At 41.6% G+C, this 26,941-nt stretch overlaps 1 protein-coding gene across 6 annotated transcripts; it reads right to left on the reverse strand.

Moving 5' to 3' along the window:
• Window positions 1–4,695: 4,695 nt before the first annotated feature.
• LOC116522525 (sulfotransferase 1C2-like) lies at window positions 4,696–24,785 on the reverse strand. 6 transcript variants are annotated; one of them, XM_032237463.1, is made up of 10 exons: window positions 24,548–24,785; window positions 11,746–11,873; window positions 10,803–10,979; window positions 10,544–10,672; window positions 10,349–10,446; window positions 9,932–10,012; window positions 9,463–9,589; window positions 8,905–8,999; window positions 7,533–7,713; window positions 4,696–4,888 (listed from the first exon to the last, which is right to left on the reverse strand). In XM_032237463.1, the coding sequence occupies exons 1-10, from the start codon at window positions 24,682–24,684 to the stop codon at window positions 4,776–4,778; spliced, it is 1,266 nt and encodes a 421-aa protein (XP_032093354.1). In that variant the 5' UTR covers window positions 24,685–24,785; the 3' UTR covers window positions 4,696–4,775. The 6 variants fall into 6 exon arrangements, with proteins under 6 accessions (XP_032093354.1, XP_032093355.1, XP_032093359.1 ...); XM_032237465.1 differs by having other exon boundaries at window positions 4,796–5,037; XM_032237464.1 differs by lacking the exon at window positions 9,932–10,012 and having other exon boundaries at window positions 24,548–24,784.
• Between the last annotated feature and the right edge of the window lie 2,156 nt (window positions 24,786–26,941).

Here is a 26,941-nt window from a genome sequence, read left to right on the forward strand (position 1 = left end):
TGAATCATCAGAGCTTCCACTTCATCCTTAATTATGGCCCCAATGTTCTCTGCCGGATTGAGATCTGGCGAATTTCCCGGCCAGACGTCATTGCCCCAAAATTCGACATTGTTTTCCTTTAACAATTGCTGAGTCGCATTTGCACGCATGCAAGGAGCTTTGTCATGAAGAAAGACAGCCTCACCAACCACCAAGACATTGTCTGGATCACTGAGAAATGGAATGACATTCTCCAATAAAATTTTCTCACGGAAATAACTGCCATCCCAGGATTCCCCTTTATCCTTCAAAACCCAATGCAGTTTCTTGGCTGTGAAAATGACGAAAATCCCGATGCAAGTCGGATTGCGAACGATTTGTCGATATCGTTCATGTTTGGCGATGTCGTCGACGTCTTTAGCCCAAATTCGATCGTTCTGGAAATTCGGTTTTTGAATGGCATAAACGAAGAATTCGTCAGATGGCGCCAAATGAAGAAAATCTTCCTCGGTCCATTCAGACAACCAATCGCACAACCAAAGCTGATCTTGAACGTGTGTTTGAGTTTTCAATGGTTTGCAAATGACGTGGAATGGCTTCAAACCTTCTCGTTCTCGATATCGGCCGATTGTCCTTTGATCAACTCGTTTTCCACGAATTTGAAGGATTTCTTGGGCCACTTTTCGGTTTCCTTTTCGTTGTTTGCGACTGCCAGTTGCAATGATGGCTTTGCTTTCTTGGGACAGTTGCAGAGGACGCCCTTCTCCAAATTTTGTGAAACATTCTTGGGCTGTTTTGTTCCAATTATCAGTAACCCAATCCGGATGACGTTTCAATTTGTTTGCAATCCATTTTCAATTGATAAACGTCGCTCCAGCATCGCGAGCCTCTCGAAAGGCAATGCATTTTATTCTGTCAATGATCCTTTGTTCTTCCGAATCGAATTTTCCAGCCATTCTTAAAGCAAATTTAACATTTAATAGCTCATTCAATTCAGTTTTTTATGGGCTTTAAAATGAGGTGTCGCGGAAGTTGTAAACTGCTGTCGATCTTGCTGTGACCCCCTAGGAAAAGGTTATGCCCCGCCCTGTATATTACTACCGTGTTTCCCCGAAAATACAACATGTCCTGAAACTAAGGCCATGCCAGATTTTTGCAGTGGGCAAAAATATAAACCCTCCACTGAAAATAAGCCCTAGTGAAGGGGTGGGTTTCGCTAGAACAGGGGGCAGCCCTTCCCTTCCCTGGTCACCTCAGGGCTTCTTGGCCCTTAATTGGATCAGCTGGGCCACTCCATTCACAAAACAGCTGGTTTGCGGGTGCCGCTCAGGCCTCTGCCTCCAGCAAATCCCGGTCGCTTTTGCAGCCAATTGTGGCTGCAAAAGAAGCTGAAGGCCAAGCAACACAACCCAAATGCTTCATGCCCTCCTTATGTAACGGTGACAGTCACAGCTTGCAATTCCATCCACGGAACAGAAAAAGAAGGCATGGAAATCAATACACTTGGGACATCGGAAGAAGCTCTGGAAGGAGACGCCGCTACTGATGTGCAGGAAATCCATCCACCACCTGCAGATTGTCCTTTCAAAGAGGAGTTTCACCAGGATGAAGGCGACACAAACGCCGTCTTCAGCCACCTCTTCGTCCTGGTGAAACTCCTCTTTGAAAGGACGATCTGCAGGGGGGGGGGATTTCCTGCACTTTCCTGCAGCAGCGTCTCCTCGCAGGGCTTCTTCCGATGTCCCAAGTGTATGGATTTCCATGCCTGTAGGAAATCGCTTTTCACCTGCATATTCAGGCTCGAAATGGGGCGTTTTTGCAAACAGTTGAAAATGTGGCGAAGGATATTCCTGCCTCTCACCCTGTTCAGAAGGTCAGCACAGACTAAAAACAGGATAAGAGACAAAATCCCCCCCCCCCTTCCCATTTTCAAGCAGTTTGCAAAAACGCTCCATTCCGATCCTTCACATTATCCAGGATTGAAGGCATGGAATGGGGCATTTTTGCAAAACTCTTGAAAATGGGGGTGGGGGATTTTACTTTCTCTTACCCTGTTCTGAAGCTCATCACAGACTCAGAACAGGATAAGAGGCAACCCCCCCCCCCTTTTTCTGGCTATCGTTCTTTCCCTGGGATCTCAGCACAGATGCACATTCCCCAAATGCTCTATCCAAAGCCTTCTCTGTGTCTGCAGAGTTCCCAAGGAAAGGATGGTGTGAGGGTGTGTGTGTGAGAGAGATCCCTACCTCCCCCACCACACCAGCCACATCCCTCCACTAACCTGCTTTCCTGCTCCATTCTCCACTGCCATGTGCAGGGCAAGAAAAGTAGTTTGTGGGACTACTTCCAATTTCACGAGATCTATTTTTTTCCCCACAAGAACTTGGAAGGTATTTTCTGGTATTTTTTTCACCATAGCACACAGTCTACTTTTCTTGTCCTGCATGTGGAGCGGAGAATCGAGCTGTAAACCAAGTTAGTGAAGGGGTGTGGCTGCCTTGGAGGAGGAGTGTGTGTGGTTTGTCTGTGTGTTTGATCTGCCGCCCAACGACCGAATGGTGAAGCAAAGAGGCAGGAGAGACGAAGCGGGAGCCAAGCCAGGTCATTCCTTCCAAGAGGCAACTTTCCCATTGAATGGCTCACTGCCCTAGACTCGAGGAGACACTCTGCAGTCTTTCTAGTCTGGCCGGGATGCCAGCGAGAGTGTTGGGCTGAAGGAAGGAGGGATACACACGCTCGCGCTCTCCCTCCTCCCTCCCTCCCTCCCTCTCTCTCTTTCTCTTTTAAATGGCAAATCCGAGCAGCCGCTGCTGGGAGCCCATCCCCACGCCTTCTCCCAACCCCCACACTCCTTCTCTCAGCTACTTTCTGCTTTGTGGACCTAGAACTGATTGCTGTCTCCAGGCTGGCTCTCCTCTCCTATTATCATGGAAGGCGTCTCACAAAAACTATTGAGCAGCAGTTGGAAACTGCTGTGTGGTGTTTTGTTGCCATGTGCGCGGCCGTGCACCTGCGCAGCTTAGAGGGAACATTGCTTCTGGAGCATTCATCATCCAAGGCTTAGGAATAGGAACAGCTAGAGACCAACAGGACAATTGTTAGATCATTTAATAGGAGTGGATTCCCAGACTTCCATAGCCAGCATGTAGTCAACATGCACTCATGAGAGGACTTTAATTCCCAGAACTCCCCAGTCAGCAATTTTAAGATGGATGGATGTCTCCACAGCTTATGAGATGCTGAGGTTGAGAAACACTGCTCTAGAGAAACGAGGAAGTTGCAAAATAACATTAATATTCTAAGAATTCCTCGCTGGAGTACTGCACACAGATACCCTGTTAAGTAACATTGTGAAAGAGCACTCTCACCATCAGATTGAGTAGCCATTTGAACCCCTCTTGGGTTCTAGGGAGTTAGAATAGGCCCACTCTCTTTCCTTATAGATAGTCCTCAACTTATGACCATAACTGAGTGCAGAATTCCAGTTGTACATTGTTGCAGTTGTACGTTGAGGCATCTTGTAATCAGACCTATTTTTAGAGATTTCTTGCAACAGGCATTACATCAATTTCCCCCAATGAGTGGGGGAAATTTTAGTGGAAACTAGAAGTAAATGCTGGAAATTAGCAAAAAAACATTGCAAATCACAATAATAGTTTTTTTTTTTAAAAAAGGGTCCTTGTCTCTTAAATTTTTGCCTCAACTTGCATATTACAATTCTGCAGTGAATATCCAGATTGTTAGCTAGCCAGAAGTGCTGGCACAGATATTTTTCCTGGAACCAGGATGCACCTAGAGGAAGTTGGATGTGCACCTTTTTCATACAGAGAATTCATCCCATCCATGGTTTTGGCGCTGCTGCTCTGAAAGTGTGGAGAGGATGAGAGAGGGAAGAATAGGAGTCACTTTGGATAGTGAGATGACTACGGTATCAATTTAACAAACACACAAAATATTGTAAGAATATGTCCAATGCTAAAGTAGCATATCTCAAGCAGACTTTTAAAAGACTGCTAAATATATATTGAAAATGCCACCTGTGGCTTCAGTCTTGGCGCATATAGGTTTTTGTGAGAGGGGAGGTTAACGCTAATCAGGAGTGGGCTTCAAACATTTCAGCAACGGGTTCTCTGCCCGGTTGCTGGGTGAGCATGGCCATGGTGGGCGTGGCCTAGTCAGCCTCCTGCACCATGGTGGAAGGGGAATTTTTGTCTTCCCCAGGCTCCGGAGGCTTTCCTTGAGCCTCTGGGAGGGTGAAAACTGCTTTCCCTGGGCTCCAAAGGTCTTCCAGAACGCCTGTTTTTCCCCCTCCCCGAACCTCCATGCAAGCCCTGCACTTACCTCACATCCAAAACAGGCCACATGGAGACTCCTGGGAGGGGCAGGGCAGGGTGAGAGGGGCAGGGTGGGGTGAGCAGGCCAAGCCAAGGGTAGGATTTGGTGGTTCTCCAAACTGGCCATAATATTAGCTACAGGTTCTCCTGAACCCAGGCGAACCTGTAGCAGCTCACCCCTGATCCTAATTCATGGTGGCAGGAGAAGAGGGGAGAAAGAAAGAGGGGGAGAACATCTCCTTTGCTGATGGCCATGGAGGCTAGAGAATTGACAACAAATTGACTCCGATTTCTTCCTTCTGAGGGAGGAAGTGGGACTCCTGAGTGTCCAGGAGAAAAGGAATCCCAAAAGTACCATGACAAATAAGGTATATGGACAAGCTGTATTTCAATAGCTTTATTTATTGAGCATACCCAAATGACACAGGCAGGTGGCAATTACATTATTCTCAAGGCGAAGACTTACAGCTCCGTGCGGAAAACCAGGCCACTGTCTGCTAATAACTGGGAAGTGATTTCATCTATCTTTTCATTTTGAGCCACGGTAAAATGCTCCTTCCAGTTTCCCACAATACCTGTTGATGGGAAACAATCCAAGAAAACAAAGTCAGCGATTTCTGTTTCCTGATAGTTCAGCAATGGAGTGTGCATTCTTCTTTGCTTCAAAGGATCCCTCCGGGGAACAGCTTGGAACATCTAGATCACATAGTACCGCTGGAACAACCTATTCCCAAAGAGATTGAAAGGACTTTATGTGGGCAGGAGGATTATACATAGAACATTGGATATGCATGTCAGTACAGGTTGTCAGGGAAATACAGGTGGTCTTCAATTTAGAAAGAGAGAGAGAGAGAGAGGTGTACATAGGTGTGTTTATTCTTGAGAACATGCTCTGGGAGACGTAATTTACCTAACTTTGTTTTTAAAGACTTTATTATCCTTTTGTGGATTCTGTCTGGGAAACTTATTTTGGAGTTTGAGAAAGTTTGCTAATTTAATTAACTTGGAGATACTGATTCTCACACCATTGTGGATCCTGTTAATACTTTAAGGGAAGATGTTAGCAGGATATAGAATAAAATATACTTGGATATAAAACTTCTTACAATCAGAACTTTGAACCTAGGTCACAGGTAGCCCCAGGTAAATCCATCATAACTTTGAATTGTCACTAAACAATTGGCTCTAAGTTGGAAGTACTTGTACTGAGATGGTTCATGGCAGAGCCATTTTGAATTCTGTCTCTAAAATGTCTTCCCCTCTAAAACGGCAACTGAGTGCTTTTCTTCACCACAGACCCCTTTTGTGGCCACGATGGCCACATAACCTCAAGACATAACTCAAGATATACATTACAACATTTCTTCAAAGCCTTCACAGACTCCCCCTGTGATGACATTGCGGTCCCCCAGGGATCTGCTGACCACAAGCTGAGAACCATTGTGCTCGTGAATTAAGCATAAGAGGTTCAATGTTTTCTCTACTAGAAGAGATCTCTGGAAGGAATAGGTGATACCTGCTCAATAGCAGTAACTGTGAGAGGGATTTAGAAGTCCTAGCGGACAATCACTTAAATATGATCCAGCAGTGTGTGGGCAACAGCCAAAATAGCCAACATAGTCTTAGGCTGCATTAACATATCACATAAAGTGTGCACACCACTTTATTATCCCTTGATTAGGACCACAGTTGGAATATTGCATTCAGTCTTGGTCAGCATGATATAAAAAAGAAGTTGAAAAAGTGCAGAGAAGAACAACAGAGATGTTTAGGGGGCAAAACATATGAAGAATAGTTGCTGGAATTGGGTATGTCTAGTCTAATGAAAAGAAGAACTAGGGGTGACATGATAGCAGTATTCCAATATCTAGGAGGTTGCCCCGAGGAAAAGAGAATCAAGCTATTCTCCAAAGCACTTGAAGGACAAGAAGCAATGGATGGAAATTAATAAAGGAGGGGATCCAACCTAAAAACAAGGAGAAATTTTGTGACAGTGAGAAAATTATTTAGTGGAAAATCTTGCTTTCACAAATATCTATAGAGATTCTCAGTCATCCAGATTATGATCGTCCCACAAGTGCTTTTCAAAAGGCAAAAGCGTCAGAATACCCACGAGGCAAGTTCCAAAGGTATTTTTCGAAAAGCAATTGGACTGTCTTGGTTTTCTCTGAAAACATTTTGCTTCTCATTCAAGAAGCTTCAAGAAATTACTTGGGTGAGAAGCAAAATGCTTTTGAAGAAAAGCAAGTAAGTCCAGTTGCCTTCAAAAAACACCTTTGGAACTTGCCTCCAGGACTTGTGGACGCTCCATCACTGCAGGTTTCTAAAGCGAGATTGGGTAGCCATTTGTCTGAAATGATATAGGGGCTCCTGCGTGAGCAGGGGTTTAGACTAGAACAGAGATCCTCAAACTTTCCAGCTTTGTAGACTGGATGGGGGATGAGAACAGTGCATGTATGCACTGCCCTATTTATAAATGGAACACATGTAGTCACTCACCCACTGCTCATGCAAGTGGGGATACACACACTTCCATGGGCTGGTTGTGAAGAACTCGCAGCACAGAAGTGGGCCAGGGCCTGGAGAATCCCTGGACTAGAAGACATCCAAGATTGCTTCCAATTCTGTTATGCTGTTAATTCACATCCTAGCTACCATCTAGAACAAAAGATTCAACTTTTTACCTTCTTTCCCAAAAAAGAAACCACAAATTGTGACTATTTGTGTCTAATGGACCAAGTAGAAAAACTCTTGCATGCTCACAGATTCTATTTTGAAACTCCCCTTTTTTATATGATCCACATCTATTCTTTCCCAACTATGTCTCATCTATTATTCCCAACCGTTTCCTCCTATCCATGGCTGCGTCTGTGGTTGAAACAACACCAAGGGTAAAATATTTAATTCCTAATAATTACGTACAACCAGTTGTTCATGTATGCTGCTTTTATTAAACAATTATAAATGAAGCTATACCCTAAAAGGTATATTTAGAGGCATCTTTGAGCACACCAAATTAATTATTAGTGCTTTTCATGTTGGATGTTCTATTCTGAAATGATTAGATTTGCAAAATGTAATCTTACGGTGTTCTTTCACAGCTATTATGAAGTCAATGCCTGTGCTTTGTGCTTGTTTTTTTTTGCCACTATTCCTGAGACCTTCACCAGCCCCTCCTATTGGATGCAGTTAAAATTCAGCTTCAGTTCTGACCCTCACCTTTTCTCATGAAGGGGGACAAGGATTGGTTCATCACGAAGGCAGGCAGAGTGAGGTAATTGGCCATGGGGTTGCTTTTCATAGTTTCAAACTTTGTATGTTCCACAATCTCCTTCAGAAGTGGATCTGGGAGTTCAAAGTTGAGGAAGTGAGCAATCTTCTGGATTTCTCTGGTTGGATCCTATTACGGATATGGAGAGAATTCTGGCTATTATTTTGATGCTTTCTTGACTGGAATGATTAGAAAATGGAGCTTGCTCTTTTTTCGGTTAGTCAAGAGGCAATCCACAATAAGCTCTGAGCTCCAACAAAATGGGCATTTTTGACGCTCATCTTCAGGCCCTGCCCTGAGTACCTTATATAAATTTTCTCTTGTAATCATTTGTATTTTGTCCATATCTGCCTATATTATATAGCACTGGTTTCCAGTTTCTTTCTGGGTGTGGTTCAAAATGTTGATTATCATCTCTAAAATCCTGCATGCTACAGGACCAGTTTGTGGCACCAAGTTTCTATCAATCATGTCCAATAGGATGGGTGTATACTAGTGGTGGGATATTCAGCCAGTTCGCACCTATTTGGGAGAACCAGTTGGTAACTTTCTAAGCAGTTCGGAGAACCGGTTGTTGGAAGAAATCTCTTTTTGTTTTCTCCCCACTTTACAGGGCTAATCTTGTAAGGAAGGCAGGAAAGAAACATTCTGGGTTGTTTCTAGCCTAATCTTGCCCTGCTTACAGAAACTGCCTCTCCGCTTAACCCTTAATACATTGTAACAGCTAAGGCGAAGTGTCTATCGACCTGAATGACATTGAGTTGGCCACACCCACCCAGTCACAAGACCACCAAGCCACACCTACCCAGCTGGTCATTAGGGCAGAGGACCGGTTGTTAAATTATTTGAATCCCACCACTGGTATATACAGATCCCTTCTCTTAAATGTCATCTAATGGGACGAGGAAGCACGCCCTAGGAAGCAGTTCCCCCACTCAAGATCTGGCAGCTCCCCCCCCCCCCCACACAACTTTTCTGGAAGACTTAAAATGATGCCCCTCCCCCCGCCGATACGAGTCTGCTTATGGTTTCTTATACATTGCAGAGTGTTGGTTTAGGAGATTGGGGTTTGAGTTTTTATTGTTTTGAGGTGTGTTTTTTAATGTTCTTGTTACTGTTGCTGACAGCTACCAAGAGCTATGGCTTGTAAGATGGGCTGCCATATAACGCTCCTAAATTTTAAAAAAATAGCTTTCAATGCAGAATGAGCTTCCCTTACGCCCTGCAGTACAGCTTGTATCCATTATCTCATGGTTGAAATTTGATGGAAATGTATTCTGTGTGTATGTGTGTGAGTGTGGGGGGGCATAAGCAACTTACTTCTTTTATGTCTTCATAAAAGAGATACAGGATTGGGTGATGTTCCTTAGCCTCCCACCAGCCTCTGACATGTTCAAACCAAGAGCCCCAGGCAACTGCAAAAGAAAGAAAAAAAGACAAGAGAATCTTGATTTACCTCTCTTTCCTTTCTGCTTCATAACTCTAGGGTCTACCAGCTTTCCCTTCAAAATGGCTTTCATCATGGGTATTGAACTATTCTGGTTGGGAATGATAGGAACTATAGTTTTTCGGGAAATGATGGCACACAGCTTCTCAGATTTAAGGGGAGAAATCATTAACTTTTTTTCCCCAGAGTCACAAAATTATCATTGGTACAGGGAGATCCACACTTCTTTTTCAAGAGTAGTTGGGTAGCTATACTTCACGTTTTCTATAGGCCTGATAGTAACTGGCATCCAGAGTCTTCTAGTGGCAAGAAAATTTAATAAATAAAGAAACTGATGGTGATGACATGATGACATATTACTGCTAGGAATTCAGCAAGCAATCATTTCCCACATGCTTTTCATTCCTATTATTCCTGCAGCTTCCACTTACTCTGTCCTGTAAGGAAGTTCTCTAAAAACTGATCCCAGTTCCCTGGCTTTGGCATCGCCTGGTTCATGCGGTGAAAATGGAAGTAGGAAACAATGGTATCCTTAATATTCCTCGCTACATAAATGATCTACAGAAAGAACAGAAAGTCATAAAGACTGATTATGTTATTTTAGTTAGGGTAATGAAACATCTACAAGAAAACCAGCAAGCTCAGAAAGCAACAAGGACTTCATCTTAAAGACTCTAGGATAAGCTTTTCATATTCATGCATACATATATCTATGTTGTTTCTAAGAGTTGACACAGACTTGATGGCAAATAATCAAATCATACACACACCTTCACACAAACACACATCTAGCTCTGCCTTATTCCTATCTCTGCCTCTTTTCCAACACATAAAATGATCCTAATCTGTCCAAGCTCCAAACTCTCATTTATTCAGATCATATTCACCATGTTTCTCAACCTTGTCAACTTGAAGATGTCTGGACTTCAACTCCCAGAATTTCCCAGCCAGCGATATACACTCTTGGTTTAATTTAGGAAGCTGAAAAAAATACTGCGGATGAATTCAGATAAGAATTAAGACTTACTTCCCCATGTAATAGGCAGAAGGAATGACCTTGAAGATAGGAGGAAGATCTTCTATCAAGATATTGGTCAGATAAAAGATATATGAGTTTGGACCAGAACTCTTATTGAGAAAACATCTCAGACAAGACTGTCCCTAGTTTTCATGAAGATAAAGGAAGGGAAATACATTCAGACTTGCAAGACTTTGTTACCACAACCTTATAACAAAAGTGGGATTGTCTTGCATGACTTTCATTTCCTTATTGGATCTAACTTGAAAAACTGAGATTCTATCAATAGCTGTTCTAACCTTGCAATTCTGTTCCCAGAAGGAAGGTGGTAGAAGCTGGACTGGAAGGTGAGATTTCAGAGTGCGTGGGGAAGGCATTGCTTCTGCCATTTCCAAACCTGCAACATGGGAGGGGGAGATGGATGGACATAATTCAGGCTCATGGAAAGGAAAACCTTTCCCATCACTTCCATGAAGCAGTACCTTGCTACTCACCCGAAGATATGGGTTTCATAGGAAACAAATCTATGAAGGGAATCCGTTCATATATGGGAGCCCTTGCACATTTCTGTTTGTCTCCTCCATGCTGCACCATGTCCACTATTTCTTGCACCCAGGTAGTCCCTGATATGAGGAATGAAGAGAACAGATAGATTGATGTAGAGATTAAGTCCTGCTCCTTGTTTAATTTAAACTTTATATCTCTTTCCTAAAAAAGTTCCATCATGCTTTTCCATGTCTCCTTCCCACTTACCTGCTTTGGGATAAGTGCAAATTAGAAGGTCATCAGGCTGGGCTTTAAAATTCCTTAAGAGCTCCAGGTTCGCAGCAGTATTATCAAGTAAAGAAGTTCCTTCAACTTCCACCAGCTTTGAGCGTTTGAGTAACCTAGGATCAAACTCTTCCAATGCTCTTCTTAAATACTCCATAACTGAGTGGAAAAGGCAGGAGAAGGGAGCTTACAACCTGCAGAGATGTGAATACAAATCTTTGGGATTTAGACTTCCAGTTTTGCAAAGATTCTGCTCTAGAGTTCCTTATGAATCAAAGTCAAGTTGTCTTCCTGGCACTATATAAATTCATGTCTGTCTCCACCCACTTTCTCTTTTCTTCCCTAAAATTTCTGCAAGGACTGGAAATTTGATGATGGGTACATTTTCTAGACAGCAGAGACTTGGGAAATGTTTTCCTGAATAGGTTTGTATCTTGTGAGATGGGTTGGGCTGAGAGAGCGAGAGATCCCAAAGTCACCTACCAGCTTTTACACCTGAAGAAAAGAACTCATGGCCTCCCTGTTTCTAACCCAACATTTTAACCATTACACTAAACTATGTGTGTTTTTAATCCTAAGACTTTCTTTCTTATTTTTTTATTGCCTATGTTAAGGGAGGATTCTATGATCACTTTAGGTCTATGCTTCTTAAAACAATTTCTATCTTATTTAATACACAATATACTGTACCTAATCAGTGGTCTGACTAGTGAACCCAAGAAAAGTAGACATTCTCAGGAACTCTTAAATCCCAAAAGTAAAATTTTATTGGCTACACTAAGAATCAAAACCAACTCCGATTTTTACTCTGCAATGCTTATATAGTTAAACAATAGCTTCTCCTTCCCCCCCACTCTGGCTTGATCATATTGTCCAATTATGAATAGTCCGTCTGTTTAAAGAACAGTTCACTTCTCTGTTGTACCTTGCAGCATCTTGGCTCTCACAGTCTGTCTCTGGAGTATCTGCATTCTTTCACCCTTCCCTCCTCCCAGTTCTTTGGCAAGCTGAATAGCAATCTTGGCAAATTGACCCTCTGGGAAGAAGGGGAGACTGGAAAGACATCAGAGATAGATTAATATTAATATTCATGCTCCTTGAGCATTCACTCCCCCTCCTGGTTTTCATGGGAGCTTGGCATGGAATCTTCTCACTAACCTACCAGTATTAACATCTTCTTCTTTCACCCATTCTGTTTCTGACGTCGGATACCCCTTCTATTGTACCAGATATTGCAATTTCCCTTTCTATTACCTTGAATCTAGAATTCTATTAATTTCATAATGCTTCTCTCCTCTCACCCAAATAGAGAGTGGTAGTTCCCTTCCAGCCTGTCTCAAGTTAGAGCCTTTAACAGGATTCAACAAACTGGAACCGCTTCCAGTTCCTCCAGTGGAACCCCTTCCCTAGTTTTTTTTTTTGCAGTTTTTATTCCCCTGTGACCGGGCTGATGATGCACACACCATTTAGGACCCAGTTTTATACAGGGTTGCCTTAATTTCAAGTATCTTATGGATAAATATACTTTATCCCTGATCTTGAACTCTCTCTAGGGGGCCTCTTCCAATCTTTGTTTCCTTTGTGACTCTCCCGCCTTCACTAAAGATTTCTGCATATTTCCCCAAGTGCTTCTTAGGGTGTCCATTCACTCCACTAGCGTTACTGAGGGGGGAGGTTCACTTGGAAGCTCTCACATGGGCACACTCCATTCCTGTAGCCACATTGGGTGGGGTGAACCCAGTGCTCTTGTGAACTGATGCTTGTATAGTTATTACAGATTATCCCTATGAATGGCAAGAGTTTTGCCCAATTTGTTTGCTGATAGTTCACATAGCAACATAAATATTGCCTGATTATTGCATTGGTTTACTCTGCTACCCTGTTAGTGCTTGGATGGAAATTGGAACTAAGCCTCTGGGAGAAACCTGTTAACTTTAAAAACTCCTGCCAGAATTTTGAATTGAACTGCAATCCCCCAGTCTGAGATGTGCATTTTGGAACTTCATGCAGCTGGTAAATGTGTTGTGCAAACAGTTTAGCTAGCTTCTAAGCTGACGGAAGCTTGGGAAACACAATGAAGTGGGCTTGCTTTGAAAATAAGCTGACCATGGTCCAAATCACTGTGCTTCTCCCACTCTCCAGCAATTCCACAAGTCCATAGTGATTTCTCCCCATGGTTGCTAGAGATGTTTCCTAGCATTCATTTCACAGATGTACACATTGGGCAGCTCATCATGTAGCGCTCCACGTCCTTCTTCATTTTAGGCCACCAGAACAAACTTGAGTTTCTCAAAAACCTCTTGGCATTCCATGGTCCAGTTCAATAGCTGACTGGGCTTGGATTTTACTCCCCCTCTACCTGTCTTTAGCAGCTTGGTGATTGGCAGAATGATTTGGGTTAAAGCTGGAATAAACTCTTTATAGAAGTTGGCGAAGCCTAGGAAACTTTGCAGCTGTTTTCTGGTTCAAGGACCCTCCACTGCAATCTGGCTTTTACCTTCCTGGGATCCATTTCCACCCCCTCACTTGACACCTGATGACCCAAATAATCCAGGCTAGTTTTATGAAAATCACATTTCAATAGTTTGGTGTAGAGTTTAGCATCTAGGAGTTTCCTTGGCACCTCACACACTAACTTCACATGTTCTTCCATTGTCTAAGAGTAAATGAGGATGTCATTCAAGTATACTAGAACTTCTTTATATAGATGCTTGTGCAGCACCTTGTTTATTAATTGTATGACTATGGTTGGGGCTTCCTGCATCCCAAATGGAACTGATAGCATCCCAGGAGGCAATTAAAAGCTGTCTTCCACTTTAATCCTTTCTTGGTAATAAGCTTCCTTAAAATCCAGCTTGGTGAATACCTTTCCTTTGGATAGGTACCCCAGCATGTCCTTCATGGGGAAAGGGTACATGTTTTTGACGCACATCTCATTAATTCCATGGAAACCCATGTACAGCCTCATGGACTCATCCTTCTTCTCCTTGAAAAGTACAGGGGCTGCCACCCGGGGGTATCTCTGCTTCAGCCTGGCAGGTCTGTGAGGGGTCCCTGAATCTGACCCAAAGCTCTTCCATGAAAGCATCAACATTTCCCAACTCCAGAGCTCCTTCTTCCATCCAATCTCACAGCGATGGCATTTACACATGCAATGACATCTGGATAGTCAGCCCCGTACAGATCCATATAGCTCCAGACTTGATTTAGGAAGTAAGATAACTTCTCTAGTTTTCCATTGAATGTTTGTGAGATCACTTGCGCTTGCAGTCCCGCATCACTCTGAGGCATGGGCTTGTCTCAGGGTCACCTGAGGAGGGATGGTCATCCCTTAGGGACTCCCAGTTCCTGAGCCGCTAGTCCAGTCATCATGGGTTGGGATCAGGGACGGCAAGGGACACACGAAAGTTTGGGTTTGACCAGACCCCGCTCCTTGTATGCTTGTATGGCTAAAGAGTAGCTTCTTCTTCTCCCCACCCCAGTCCAATTAGGAACCATCCATTTGTTTTGAGAACTGTTCACTTTCTGCTGGACACTTGCAGCAGTGTCCTGCTGGTTCTCACAGTCTCTGGAGCATCTGCATTCTTTCACCCTCCCCTCCTCCCAGTTCTTTGGCAAGTTGAATAGCAATAGGAACTAAATGTTTCAAAAGCGGTTCAACCTTGATCCCTATTGTTCTATATCCTGATTCTATGATTACTATTTCCTACCACTGTGGACTTTTTTTTTGTTTTCTTTATCTTCAGCTCTTGTAGCCAAATCCGGTCAATTTGAACACAAAGGCCCTTTTTATTTCTTATCAAAGGTCACTTTACCTAGGAGCATGCTGTCCTGAAGTTTATTTGTAGAATTTCCTCTACTTGCTGCATACAACTAATCAATATTGCACACATTGTTCTGACCCTTCCCTGTCTTTTGGCTCAGTTTTGGCTTATATTTCTGTTGGGAGCCTGCTTCACGTTTGTCATTCCCTTTTGACTGCACTGCTGGGACTGCCTCTGAGTTTCCTTGGCAGTCTTTAAATTGGGAGTTGTTTTTTCCCCCTGTGATCCTGCAAGCATTCTGGCCCAATCCCTTCATCCCTACAGGTGCAAGTAGTCCTTGTCTTGCAACCACAAGAAGGACCAAAATTTCCATTGCTAAGCAAGGCAGTATTTCAATGAGTTGCACCAGATTATATAACCTTTTTTGGGGACGGGGGGCACAGTTATTTTTTAAAAAAATATATTTATATTACCGTGAAGTCGAAGTGACCATACATTCACATTATATACAGCTAGTCTCAACCATTAACTATTAGCCTTCTTAGTACATTGTCTATCCTTCTGTCCAATCACAATATATAAAGTTTGTTCCAGTCTTGTCACCTTGTCTTATACCAATCATAAAATCTGTTCCAGACTTCGAAATATTCTGATTCCCCTTTATTTTTAAGTTCAAGAGTGAGCCTATCTGCTTCTGCACAGGCCAACACTTTTCTGATTATATCTAGCTCTGGTGGTGTATTTTATTTTTTCCAATATTGTGCATAAGTTATGCACGCTGCAGTTAGTACATGTATAATTAGATAAAGTGTATCTTTCTTAAACCCCTCCAGTATTATACCTAGGAGAAAAAATTCTGGTTTAAACAAGATTTGGTCTCCCACCATTTGTTCTAACCATGATTGAATCATTTTCAATATTTTTTTGCCTCATTGCACGTCCACCACATATGATTAAAAGTGTTTTTTTACGCATCCAACAATTTGGGGCCAGATTTTTAAACATTTTGGGTATTTTGGTACAATGGCTGTGTTTAATTTCGTTTCCATATTAATAACAGGGACTGTCTGATGTAGTGTCTATTGAAATATTTGTGTGCAGATCCTTTTTCATACCAAAGAAAGGCATGCCATCCTACTTGGAGGTCATGACCTTTCAATTTGAGTAATCTTTTATTTCTCAACATTATCCATTCTTTTAATCGTGTTAAAGTAGCCGCAGTATAGTAAAGTTCCCAATCTGGTACACCAAATCCTCCTTTTTCCTTAGTGTCTTGCATAGCCTTGAGTTTTATTCTTGATTTTCTTCCTTGCCAAATAAATTTCAAAACCAATTGATTCAAATCCTTAAAAAACTCTTTTTCTAATTTAATGGGAATATTCTGAAATAGGAAAAAAAATTTTGGTAATACATTCATTTTTATGACTGCGATGGTACCCATCAGGGACAATTGTAGGTTTTTCCACTTTTCTAAGTCTTTCTTAGTTTTATTGATTAAATTAGTATAGTTATCTTCTTTAATGGACACACACCTCGCAGATAAATGTATACCTAGATATTTGATTTTTTTTGACAGTTTGATTACCCAATTTCTTCGTTAACTCCTCTTTTGATTTTGATGTCATATTTTTAACCAGCATTTTAGTCTTTGTCATATTTATCTTTAACCCGCTACTTTCCCATACTGTCAATTCCTCAATAAGTTTCATACCAGACTTTATAGGATCCTCTAACACAAACACTAGATCAGTGGTTCCCAAACTTGGCAACTTTAAGACTTGTGGACTTCAACTCCCAGAATTCTCCAGCTAGCTCTTCTGGCTGGAGAACTCTGGGAGTTGAAGTTCACAAGTCTTAAAGGTGCCAAGTTTGGGAACCACTGCACTAGATCGTCCGCAAAAGCCTGTAACTTAAATTGTTCCTTTTTAATTTCTAGTCCCTTTATCTGTTCCTCTTTACATACATTCCTGGCTAAAACGTCTAAGGTTAATATAAACAGCAGCAACCTTGTCTTGTACCATTCTGGATTGCTATACTTTGCGTTAATTCCCCATTAATCCCCATTAATTATTACTTTGGCTTTTTGATTTGTATATATTGCTCTAATCGTGTTTATAAATTTATCCCCAAATTCCATGTGTTCCAATTGTTGATGCAAAAATTCCCAGTTCACATTATCAAATGCCTTTTGGGCATTGAGAAAAAAATAGTGCAACCTGTTTTTCATTATGCACTTCATAATATTTGAGAATGTTCAGCATAATTCTCATATTGTTTTTATTTGTCTTCTGGGGAGGAATCCATTTTGATCTGTGTGGAAGAATTATGTAAGGAATTTTTTCAACCGTTCTGCTATTATCAGAGCAAAAAGTTTGTAGTCTGCATTTAGCAGTGAGATTGTTCTGTAATTTTGTATAAACATCTGGTCTGTGTCCACTTGGGTAATAATACAATATTAGCCTCCGTCCATGATAACGGTGTCTTCGCCTCTTTCAACACAGCATTATAAACTTCCAACAGCGTTGGAACAAGCATATCCTGGAATTCTTTATATATTTCCGCTGGCAGCCCATCTGGCCCTGCAGCTTTATTATTCTTTTGTCTTTGTATGGCCTCAATTATCTCTGATGTTTTAATTTCTTCATTGAGCATATCTTTTATTTCCTCTGGTATCTTTGGCAGATCTGACTTTTCCAGATATTATAGTATTCCTTCCTTTGTATAGTCTCGGTTTTCTCTATATAATTGTTCATAGAACTCTTGGGTAATCCTTTTCTTTTCCTCTAGTTGATAGCAGATCTTGCCTTTTTCAACTTGTAATTTATTGATCCAATTCTCTTGCTTCTGCTTCCTCAGCCTATAGGATAGCCACCGCCCTGGTTTATTTGCATTCTCAAAGAAATTTTGTTTTGCTTTTTTATAGACTGTGCCAATTTTGCTTTTTCAAATATAGCCAATTCATGTTTAATCAATTCCATACTTCCTTTTACAGTATACTTCTATTTTGTGGTTTCTATTGAAGTTCACTCTCTAAATTTCTATACCTTTCTTTCAACTCTCTTATTTTTTGATTGTCAATTTTTTTCTTCCTAGCTGTTGCCGATATTGTGATCCCTCTAATAAATGCCTTAGTAGTATCCCATAGGTTTTGTATGTGTCTCCTTGCAGTTTTCTTTGAAGAAAAATCTTAATTCCCGATTAACTCTTTTAATATATTCCTGATCCTTTAGGATTGTTCTATTGAATAACCAACGATAACTGCCCTTTTGTTTTTTCCATATAATCCTCATGTGGTCAGCCCATAAATTGGTTCTATGTCTATCTCCTTCACTTCCAAAATTAACTCCATTGACATCCAGACCATATCTATCCTTGACCAGGATTCATGTCTATTCGAGTAGACGGTACATTGCTTTCCCTCTGGACATCTTTCTCGCCATACATCATAGATATTTAATTCTTCAGCCATTTGGAAGAATGACCTGGGCAAAATTCTCCTAGCTCTTTTTCTCTTCTTTCCACTTTTACAGTCCCATTTCTGGTCAACTATAGCATTGAAATCACCCATTAAACAGATATTTTCATTTCCCATCTCTCGAATAATACTATATAGTCTATAATAAAAATTTTCCTGAACTTCATTAGGTGCATTGTACACCATCCTACTGGAAATAAAATGGAGACTGATTGGAAAGAAGGACTCTGTTTATTGATGAGCAGAACAGCATGTAGTTCTGGGACAGCTGACAAATTAGCTTGATGAGTGCAAGGATTTTTATACAGTCTACAGTATTTTGTAATTTTGAGGTTTGCTTTGTGTGCTTTTATTATTTGATTGGTGGTGAGTTAATCCTATTATGTCTTAACGGTCATGTCCTGTCTTTCATAATTCCATCAGCTGCAGTTGAAGGTGTTCTGTTTGTGAATAGATTGGCCTGGAAAATGGACCCCACAGATGAGAAAAAAGAGAAGCTGGATTCTGGTAATAAGGCAAAAGATGTCTGGTGATGAAAGAGAATTTTAAAAAAGATGAAGGGTGCCATCTCTGAAAATGAACAAATGCATAAAGTTTGTAAAGCACTTAACAAAGAGGATCTAAGGACTGGCTGCTTAAGAATGCTGAAAGTTCCAAATAGTTTTATAAGCCTAATATTTTAATGTGTACAATTTGTCAGGGGCATGGAGGGTCTACCTCAGTGGTGGGTTACAAAATTTTTTAGAACCTATTCTATAGGTGTGGCCTGTTTTCTGGGAGTGGCTTGGTGGTCATGTGACCGGGTGGGAGTGGCTTGGTGATCATGTGACCGGGTGGGAGTAGTTTGGCAGTCATGTGACTGGGTGGGAGTGGCCAAGTCAATGTCACTGAATTCTTTGCCCCAAAGAATGACCTACAAAAAGAAGATATAAAAAAAGGAAATTTATTATTTTGTACACTTACTACTTAAATAATAATAAAATAAGTATACAAAACAATAAAACAGCTACTTAGAGAGGAAATATGTCTGTCCTTGCCGGTCTTCAACATTACTGACCACCTTACACACACACTTCCAGCCCCTCTGCTTCTTCCCTCTTCCTGGATTCACTCAGACATTTTTTTTACATTTTTTTTATTTTTTATTTTTATACACATAAGGACATCAACAGAACACATAAACACATCAACAAAAATAACAACATAACTTAAAAACAACATAGGAACAATAAGTTCCATCGTATATCATACAGCAGTTCCGAATTAGATTCTTTGCCGTTAGTGTTTTCCTTTCTATACATTTTTATCTTGCGTTCGTAATCTCGTTACTCATTATCCATTTTTATATACATTTCTTTATTTATTTATACTTAGCTACTTATGATCAAGTATTATTTATCTATATTGTGCTTTATATTTTTACTATCATCTATTCTCTTACATGCGGTTATAGGTATACATTCACATAGTTATTCTTTTTCTTTGCCATTCTTATATTATTATTATTCCATTTAAAAGGGGTATAAGGTATAATTTGGACTGTATTATTTACCACCCTTCACACCTGCTTTGACACCACCTTATTTTCTCTTTCTTTTCTTTTCTCCCTCCCTTCCTTCTCTACTTCTTTCCTTCCTCCTCTCCTTGCCCTTCTTCCTTCCCTTACTTCTCCCCTACTCTTACCCTCTGTCTTCTCCTTCCTACCCTCTCCTTCTCTTTTTCTCTCTTCCTCCCTCCTCTCCTTCTCTTTCTCTCCCTCCCACCCATCTCTCCTTACCTCTTTCTTCTTCCCCTACCTCTCCTCCACATCTCACCTTATTTTCTCTTTCTTTTCTTTTCTCCCTCCTTTCCTTCTCTACTTCCTTCTTTCCTCCTCTCCTTCCCTTTCTTCCTTCCCTTACTTCTCCCCCACTTCTACCCTCTTTCTTCTCCTTCCTACCCTTTCTCCTTCTCTTTTTCTCTCTTCCCCCCTGCTCTCCTTCTCTTTCTCCTTTCCACCCACCTCTCCTTACTTCTTTCTTCTTCCCCTACCTCTCCTCCACACTTCTTCTTCCTCTCCTACTATCTCTCCTTTTCTCTCCCTCTCTCCCACCCTCCACTTCTTTCCTTTCCTTCGTCCCTCCATTCTCTACTTCCTTCCTCCCCTCCTTTCCTTCCTTCTTCCCTTCCTTTCTTTTTCTATTGTTATAGGTGTCTCTTTCAGATCCAATTTATGTTTTCTTGAAGGTGTTATTTCCACAAGTCCATTTTTTTCATATTATTTCCTTTTTTCTCTATCATTCTACAGTCTATATGCCAGCTATCATCCTGATTTGATTTCACCAATCATGACCCCCTTGTTTTACTCATAATTATTATTTTTGAGCGTTGTTCTATTCTTTCATTGCTTTTTATTTCTTTGCTCCATCCATCTATACCAATTAACCCATATCTGGTCTACTTTCAATTTCTTAGGAATATTAAACATCTGGGCTCTTTTTTTTGTGAGTTCAGTCCATTCAAGTTTATCGACATAATTGTTATTTCTTGATCCATCTTTAGTTGAGATTGTTTCTTTTACTTCTAGTTTGTATCTGACTTTTCCCTCTCGCGCCTTCCTTCTCTGCTCTCTCTCTTTCTTGCCTCTGTTCTTGTCTCCTGCTTCTTCTGCTGTCTTCCTTCTCTGTTCTTTCTTTTTCTTGCCTCTGTTCTTCTCTCCTGCTTCTTTCGCTGTCTTCTGATGTTTCTTCCACTTGACCTCTGTATTCTAATTCCTCTTTGCTTCCTTGTTTTCCTTCCCTATTACAGTGTTCTTCATAGAATTTGTGTGCTTCTTCTAAATTCTCTATCTTATATCTTTTTCCTTGCCAAGATACCAGAACCCCTTCTGGTACCAGCCATCTGTACATTGTTCTGTTTTTATTCAATTCGTTTGTTAAAAATTGGTATTGCCTGCGTTGTTCCCGGTTTCTCCGTGGGATCTGTTTAAGCGTGGTCAGCTCTTTTCCCTGTAGTATAATCGTCTCTTCTCTGGTTTTTTTGTACACTTCATCTCTGGCAGTTTTCTTAGTGAATCTTACATGTACTTTTCTCGGGAGCCTATGTCTCCTTGCATAATTAGTATTCACCCTATAAGCCTCATCAATGTTTGCTCTCATTTCTTGTTCTGTTTTTTGCAGAAATTCAGTGATAATAACCATTTTTTCTTTCAGATCTTCCTCCTTCTCTTCCGGTATGTTTTGAAATCTTAGGTAGAATGCCGCTTTTTTGTTTTCAAGTCGGATTATTGACAATTCCAATTCTTTATTAAGTTCCCTATATTCTATTTACATTTTTTCCCATCTTCTGATCTGATTGTTGTATTTTTTCTTCTATACATTGGATTTTCTGTTTGTTGATTGTTAAGGCATTCTGTATCTTTTCAACTTTATCGTCTACAATTTTGATTGTTCCTTTCAATTCTCCCATTTCATTTTTTAATTCTTCGTGATTTTTCCTTGTCTCTGCTTGGCTTATAGCCAAGGTGTCCTGTATCATCTGGAGCATCGATTGCATGTTTTGCATCATAGGTGCTGGTCCCGCTGATTCTGCCATCTTTTCCCCTTTCTCCAACCCCCATGCACTCTCCATTGTTTTTTGATTTGAGGAGGGGGGCGTTGCTGCACTCACATTGGATATGGTCTTTTTCCCTAATTTTGATGAGGTTGCCATTTTTAACCCCCTTTTTTGGTCTTCCCCACTATTGGTTATAACTTTTACCTTATTTATACCTTATCAGTAATATCAATAATATATTATAATTATTATAATTGTATAAACCAATATTCAACAACCATTCCACAATTATCCTTCCTTGGTATCACCTTTCAATACTTAAACAGTCCTATGTAATAATACTAGTAGTATTCTATTTGATTAATTTGATTAGTAAATATCATAAATTTATACATCACACCCTATTCTTATATCAATAAATATCTCTCAGTTTTGTCGGTTGTTCAATATTCAGTTCTAATAATTAGTCTCTCTAAGTCACTCTCTTCTTGATGTCAGTGTTAGAATCCACGAAGCAAAAGACAGACCTCTATTTCTTGTCTCTGGCACAGCTCCATGCTCCCAGTCAGATCAATATCAAATACTTAAGAAATTCAGCCCAGCAGCAGAAGAGCTGGTAGGCAGAAAAAAAGGAAACTCCATTTGCCAACCCGACTATTATGCAGTCACTTCTTTAAACCTTCCAAATCCTTCCGGCAAATTTTGTTCCCTGAAGTCCATGTCGGGATTTCGTTCTTACTGTGGCTGATCTTAAGGTTGTTGCTGTCCCTTCCTGTCCGTTCTAACTCAGCCTCTTTGTACTGCTTCTTTTCGGCAAACTTAAACTGTAAAAAAAAACAGCCTCTCTCCTGGCTCCTTCTTCTCTCAGCTCACCCACTTTGCCAGTTTCGGTTGCTTTCCTCTCTGGATTGTCGGCAATAATAACAAGCACCCGAATTCGTCTGCTTCTATTTCTGTTTCTTCCTTCTATGCGGCCGCCATTGCTCAGTCCTAACCAGATGGTAGGATATTTCTTTGTCCGTTTAGGGGGGTTTCTCCTATCTCACTCAGACATTTTTAAAAGAGTGGAGGAGTGTGTGCGTGTGCACAGGCTGTGAGTTTTAAAAATGTCTCAGTGAATGCAGGAAGAAGGAAGAGGCAGAAGGGCTGGAAGTGTGTGCATGTGCACAGGCTGTGAATTTTAAAGACATCTGAGTGAATCTAGGAAGAGGCAGAGGGGCTGGAAGCATGTGTTCCTATAGTATCTTCCAGCCCCTCTGCCTCTTCCCTCTTCCTGGATTCACTCAGAAGTTTTTTGAAACCCACAGCCTGTGCACACGTACACACTCTTCTAGCAGCCCCTCTGCCTCTTCCTTCTTCCCCAACATCCTCCCGCCCCCACCCCAGTCACTCACTAGTTTTTTCTTCTTCTGGTTCTTCTTCTGAAAACCTTTTAGCAGCATGGTGAGGATGGGCAGGGCAAGTGAAAGAGTGAACGAGGGGAGGGAGTGTTCCAGTATGGGGCCTCCTGACCGGTAGGGGAAGGCACGCTAAATTTCACCAGCCGGTATGGCCGTACCAGGCCATACTGGTTGAAACCCACCCCGGTCTACCTTTAACATTTGTTTTACAATATTTAAACATCTTGACAGCATTTGGCCCAGTATTATCAAGTACACAGTTTAGATGAAAAGACCACATTATTTAGAGACTGCTTATACCTTCCAGGATTAGTTCCATAGTAATTTTACTGACTACTGATAGGCTAATAAAAGTAACCTAAATAAGAAAAAGTTTATTTCCCTATACAAGCAAACTTGAGAGGCTCTTATGGATGGATATACCTCATGTTTCAGGAAAAGGACAGACAGACAAAACCCATTTACAACACATACAGAAAATGCAAAAAACCAAAACTTTTCTTCTAAATGTGCTAAATTAACATTCCCTTCTTTGGCAACCTTGGGCTGTTCTTAAAGACACAGGAAGGAAAGAAAAAAGGGAACACAGTTCTGTTCACCCTGTTTGGCTGGCTGAACTAGGGAAAATGTATTTTTCTTTTCATTGCTTATTTTAACATTATTTTCCAACAGAATTTTAAATTCTTGTCTCTGGGGATTAGAGACATTTAATAGTTACATTTACCTAACACAAAAAGACTTAGACACAGACAAATACAAGGGAAAGAGAAAAGAAAAGGATAGCAGAATTCTCAGGTTTACACACCCTGGTCATTCTCTGGACAAATCTTAGTAAGCTTAAATCAGAAAGGGCAAAGATCTTAATATATTAAGTGGTTGCATAGAAGAGAGAGAGAAAAACCCCAATGTTACACTATATGAATCACCTATTGTAATACCAGGATTTTAGCAGTCTCCCTAATGGAGACATTCGCAGAACTTTGGAATCAGAGTTTCCCATATTTTCAGGCAAGACTATGACCTGTTTACCCACAGTGAGTCTTTTCTTCCTGCACCCCCAGAGTGATCCTCTCCTGGAATCCCCTGTCCCGGCAAAGCAATCTTTCAGCCCTTTCCCCTGGTTAGGCAATCTTTCAGCCTTTTTAAGCCACATGAGCTCAACCAAGATGGCTTTTAAGCCACCCTAGCCCTGTGCCCCAGTCTGAGACTTCAAGGGGGTCTGGGAGACTCCACCTTCGTTCTTTTTCCTAAAAGAATGGAGCTTTGCCCAGAGATTTCAGCCAGTTGCCTGGTTTCGACTCTCTCACTCATTTTTCCATTCCACTTTCACACAACCTTTCCCTTTTCCCTAACAGAAGGTCCTGCACTCTGGCCAACCCCCCCTACTTTCCAGGGTCTGTTGGTTGAACAGATGTTTTTGAGGCTAGGAAAGACACAGAGGGAGCAGCATCCAGCTATGATTGGGAGAAGGGTCCTCTCACTCACACACCCAGAGCATACACACATTTCCCATGCTTTTCTGGGCTATAAAAGTTAAAATTTAGAGGTACTTACCTTCTTTCCAAGCAGCTGATAAGCTCAAAGCTACCCTTTACTACCCTTGCTCCAAATGGCCAAGGTCCGGGGGGACAACCCACAGACACAAGGAATCTGCTGCCAGCATTGTGGAAGCTTAGCCAGGCCAGGTCCATGGGTCAGTCTTCTTGGAGTCCCACCTGGCGTGCCAAATTGTAGGAAGAAAAATCAGGTCCAGTTCCAATTCGGGAGAAAGGCACTGGAAATAAAATGGAAGCTGTTTATTTTTATTTTTTATTTTATTTATTGTCATTGCACCTCATAAAAGAAAATTAAATACCATCTTCAGGGTACATTATACATAAAAAATATAACAAAAACGCATTATATACAATTGAATTGAAAACCCTGATATTGCATTAATATTGTACTATACAGTAGAATTCAAAATAGTTTCTGCCCTGGGATAGAAGCTGTTTTTCAGCCTTTTTGTCCTTGCTTTTATTGTCCTGTACCACCTGCCAGACGGTAATAGTTCAAAAAAAGGTTGCCCAGGATGAGATGGATCTTTAAGAATGTTTTGAACTTTCTTAAGGCAGTGGAAGCTATAAAGTTCTTCCAAAGAGGGGAGAGCAATGATCCTCTGAGCAATGGCGACCCTCTGGAGTGCTGTCCTACCCGCCACTGTGCAATTGACAAATCAACACAGGTGCAGTAATTTGGAAAGGACTCTGTTTATTGATGAGCAGAACCAACAACAGCATGTAGTTCTGGGACCGAGAAATTAGTTTCATGAGTGCAAGGATTTTTATACAGTTTACAGTATTTTGTAATTTTCAGGTTTGCTTTGTGTGCTTTTATTATTTGACTAGCTAATGACCTGGCGTTGCCCGGGTATTTATAGATGTTGAAATGTTTGTCTGACATGGAGCCATTGAGAGGGGCCTTTCTTCCCCCTACTCCCATGCCCATCATCCCTTCCCTCTTCATTCCCCCTCCCATGGACTTTTCTTTCCCACCCTGTTTACAATCCTAGCACTTTGTTGGCCAGTGTGTGAGGGAGGCCTAGGCCTTAAAGGTGCACTGAGGGAGCACGCTCAATCAAAGGTCTCTGCACTGGCCTAATCAGGCTCCCTTCATAGGTGTACTGTGTGAGGGAGGCCTAGGCCCTAAAGGCACACTGTGTGAGGGAGTACGCTCAATCAAAGGCCTCTGTACTGGCCTAATCAGGGTCCCTTTGCTTTATAGGCCTACTGTGTGAGGGAGGCCTAGGCCTGAGTTGGGGCGAAGGGGGATCCTGGGAACACAGGCTGAAGCTGTTTCCTGTGAAATTGGGCTGCCACAGTGAGGTGGGGGTGGGCAATCTGCTTAGGCCATGACCCACTCAATCAAAGGCCTCTGTACTGGCAATCAGGTGTTGAAAGAAATGTCCTTCTGGGTTCAGCTCCAAGTGGGGAAAAAGACACTGGAGACACAGAGGCTGCTTGGAAAGATGGTTTTAATGGGGGGCAGGACCACATGGTTTGAGTCCTGAACAGAAAAGGTGATCACATGCTTCAATATTGGTGGTTTGCCCAGGTTCGCCTGGTGCACCAGTTGCGTCCCTACCTGAACCGGGATGCCCTCACAACAGTCATTCGTGCCCTTGTGACCTCTAGACTGGAATACTGCAACGTGCTCTACATGGGGCAGCCCTTGAAGAGCATTCAGAGACTTCAGCTTGTCCAGAATGCAGCCGTGCGAGCGATCGTGGGTGCACCTCGGTTCACCCACGTAACACCTATCCTCCGCGAGCTGCACTGGCTGCCTATTGGCCTCCGAATACGCTTCAAGGCGCTAGTCGTCACTTATAAAGCCCTTCATGGTATTGGACCTGGGTACTTGAGAGACCGCCTGCTGCCAATCACCTCCACTAGACCGACTAGATCCCACAGATTAGGCCTCCTCCAAATTCCATCCACCGGCCAGTGTCGACTGGCGACTACCCGGAGGAGAGCCTTCTCTGTGGCTGCTCCGACCCTTTGGAACGAACTCCCCGTGGAGATTCGAACCCTCACCACCCTCCAGGCCTTCCGCAAAGCCCTTAAAACCTGGCTGTTCCAACAGGCCTGGGGCTAAAGAGCTGTTGCCCCCGTCTTGAATGGTATGACTGTTGTGTGTTTTTAAATTATGTATTGTTATGTATCGTTTTTATTTTTAATTTTTTGTCTGTACCACCCCCCCTTCCCTGATTTAATTTGTTAGCCGCCCTGAGTCCCCTTTGGGAGGAAAGGGCGACATATAAATATAATAAATGAAATGAAATGAAATGAAATTGTACCTGCTTTTACAACCTTACTATTATTCTTAGTTATTCTTTTCATTAAAGTAGACATACCCAATTCTAGCAACTGTCTATATTTTAACTTCTAGCCACCTAATCATTTTAGTTGC

Source organism: Thamnophis elegans, chromosome Z (assembly GCF_009769535.1).
Source record: "Thamnophis elegans isolate rThaEle1 chromosome Z, rThaEle1.pri, whole genome shotgun sequence".
Classification (NCBI taxonomy): Eukaryota; Metazoa; Chordata; class Lepidosauria; order Squamata; family Colubridae; genus Thamnophis; species Thamnophis elegans.

Coding starts and splice junctions, on each gene's coding strand:
- LOC116522525 (XM_032237463.1), bottom strand. CDS start 24,684: ATGGACCTGGCCTGGCTAAGCTTCCACAATGCTGGCAGCAGATTCCTT. Junction 10,447..10,543: donor TATGAAACCCATATCTTCGG/GTGAGTAGCAAG, acceptor CCCATGTTGCAG/GTTTGGAAATGGCAGAAGCA. Junction 10,013..10,348: donor TCTGGGAACAGAATTGCAAG/GTTAGAACAGCT, acceptor TATTTTTTTCAG/CTTCCTAAATTAAACCAAGA.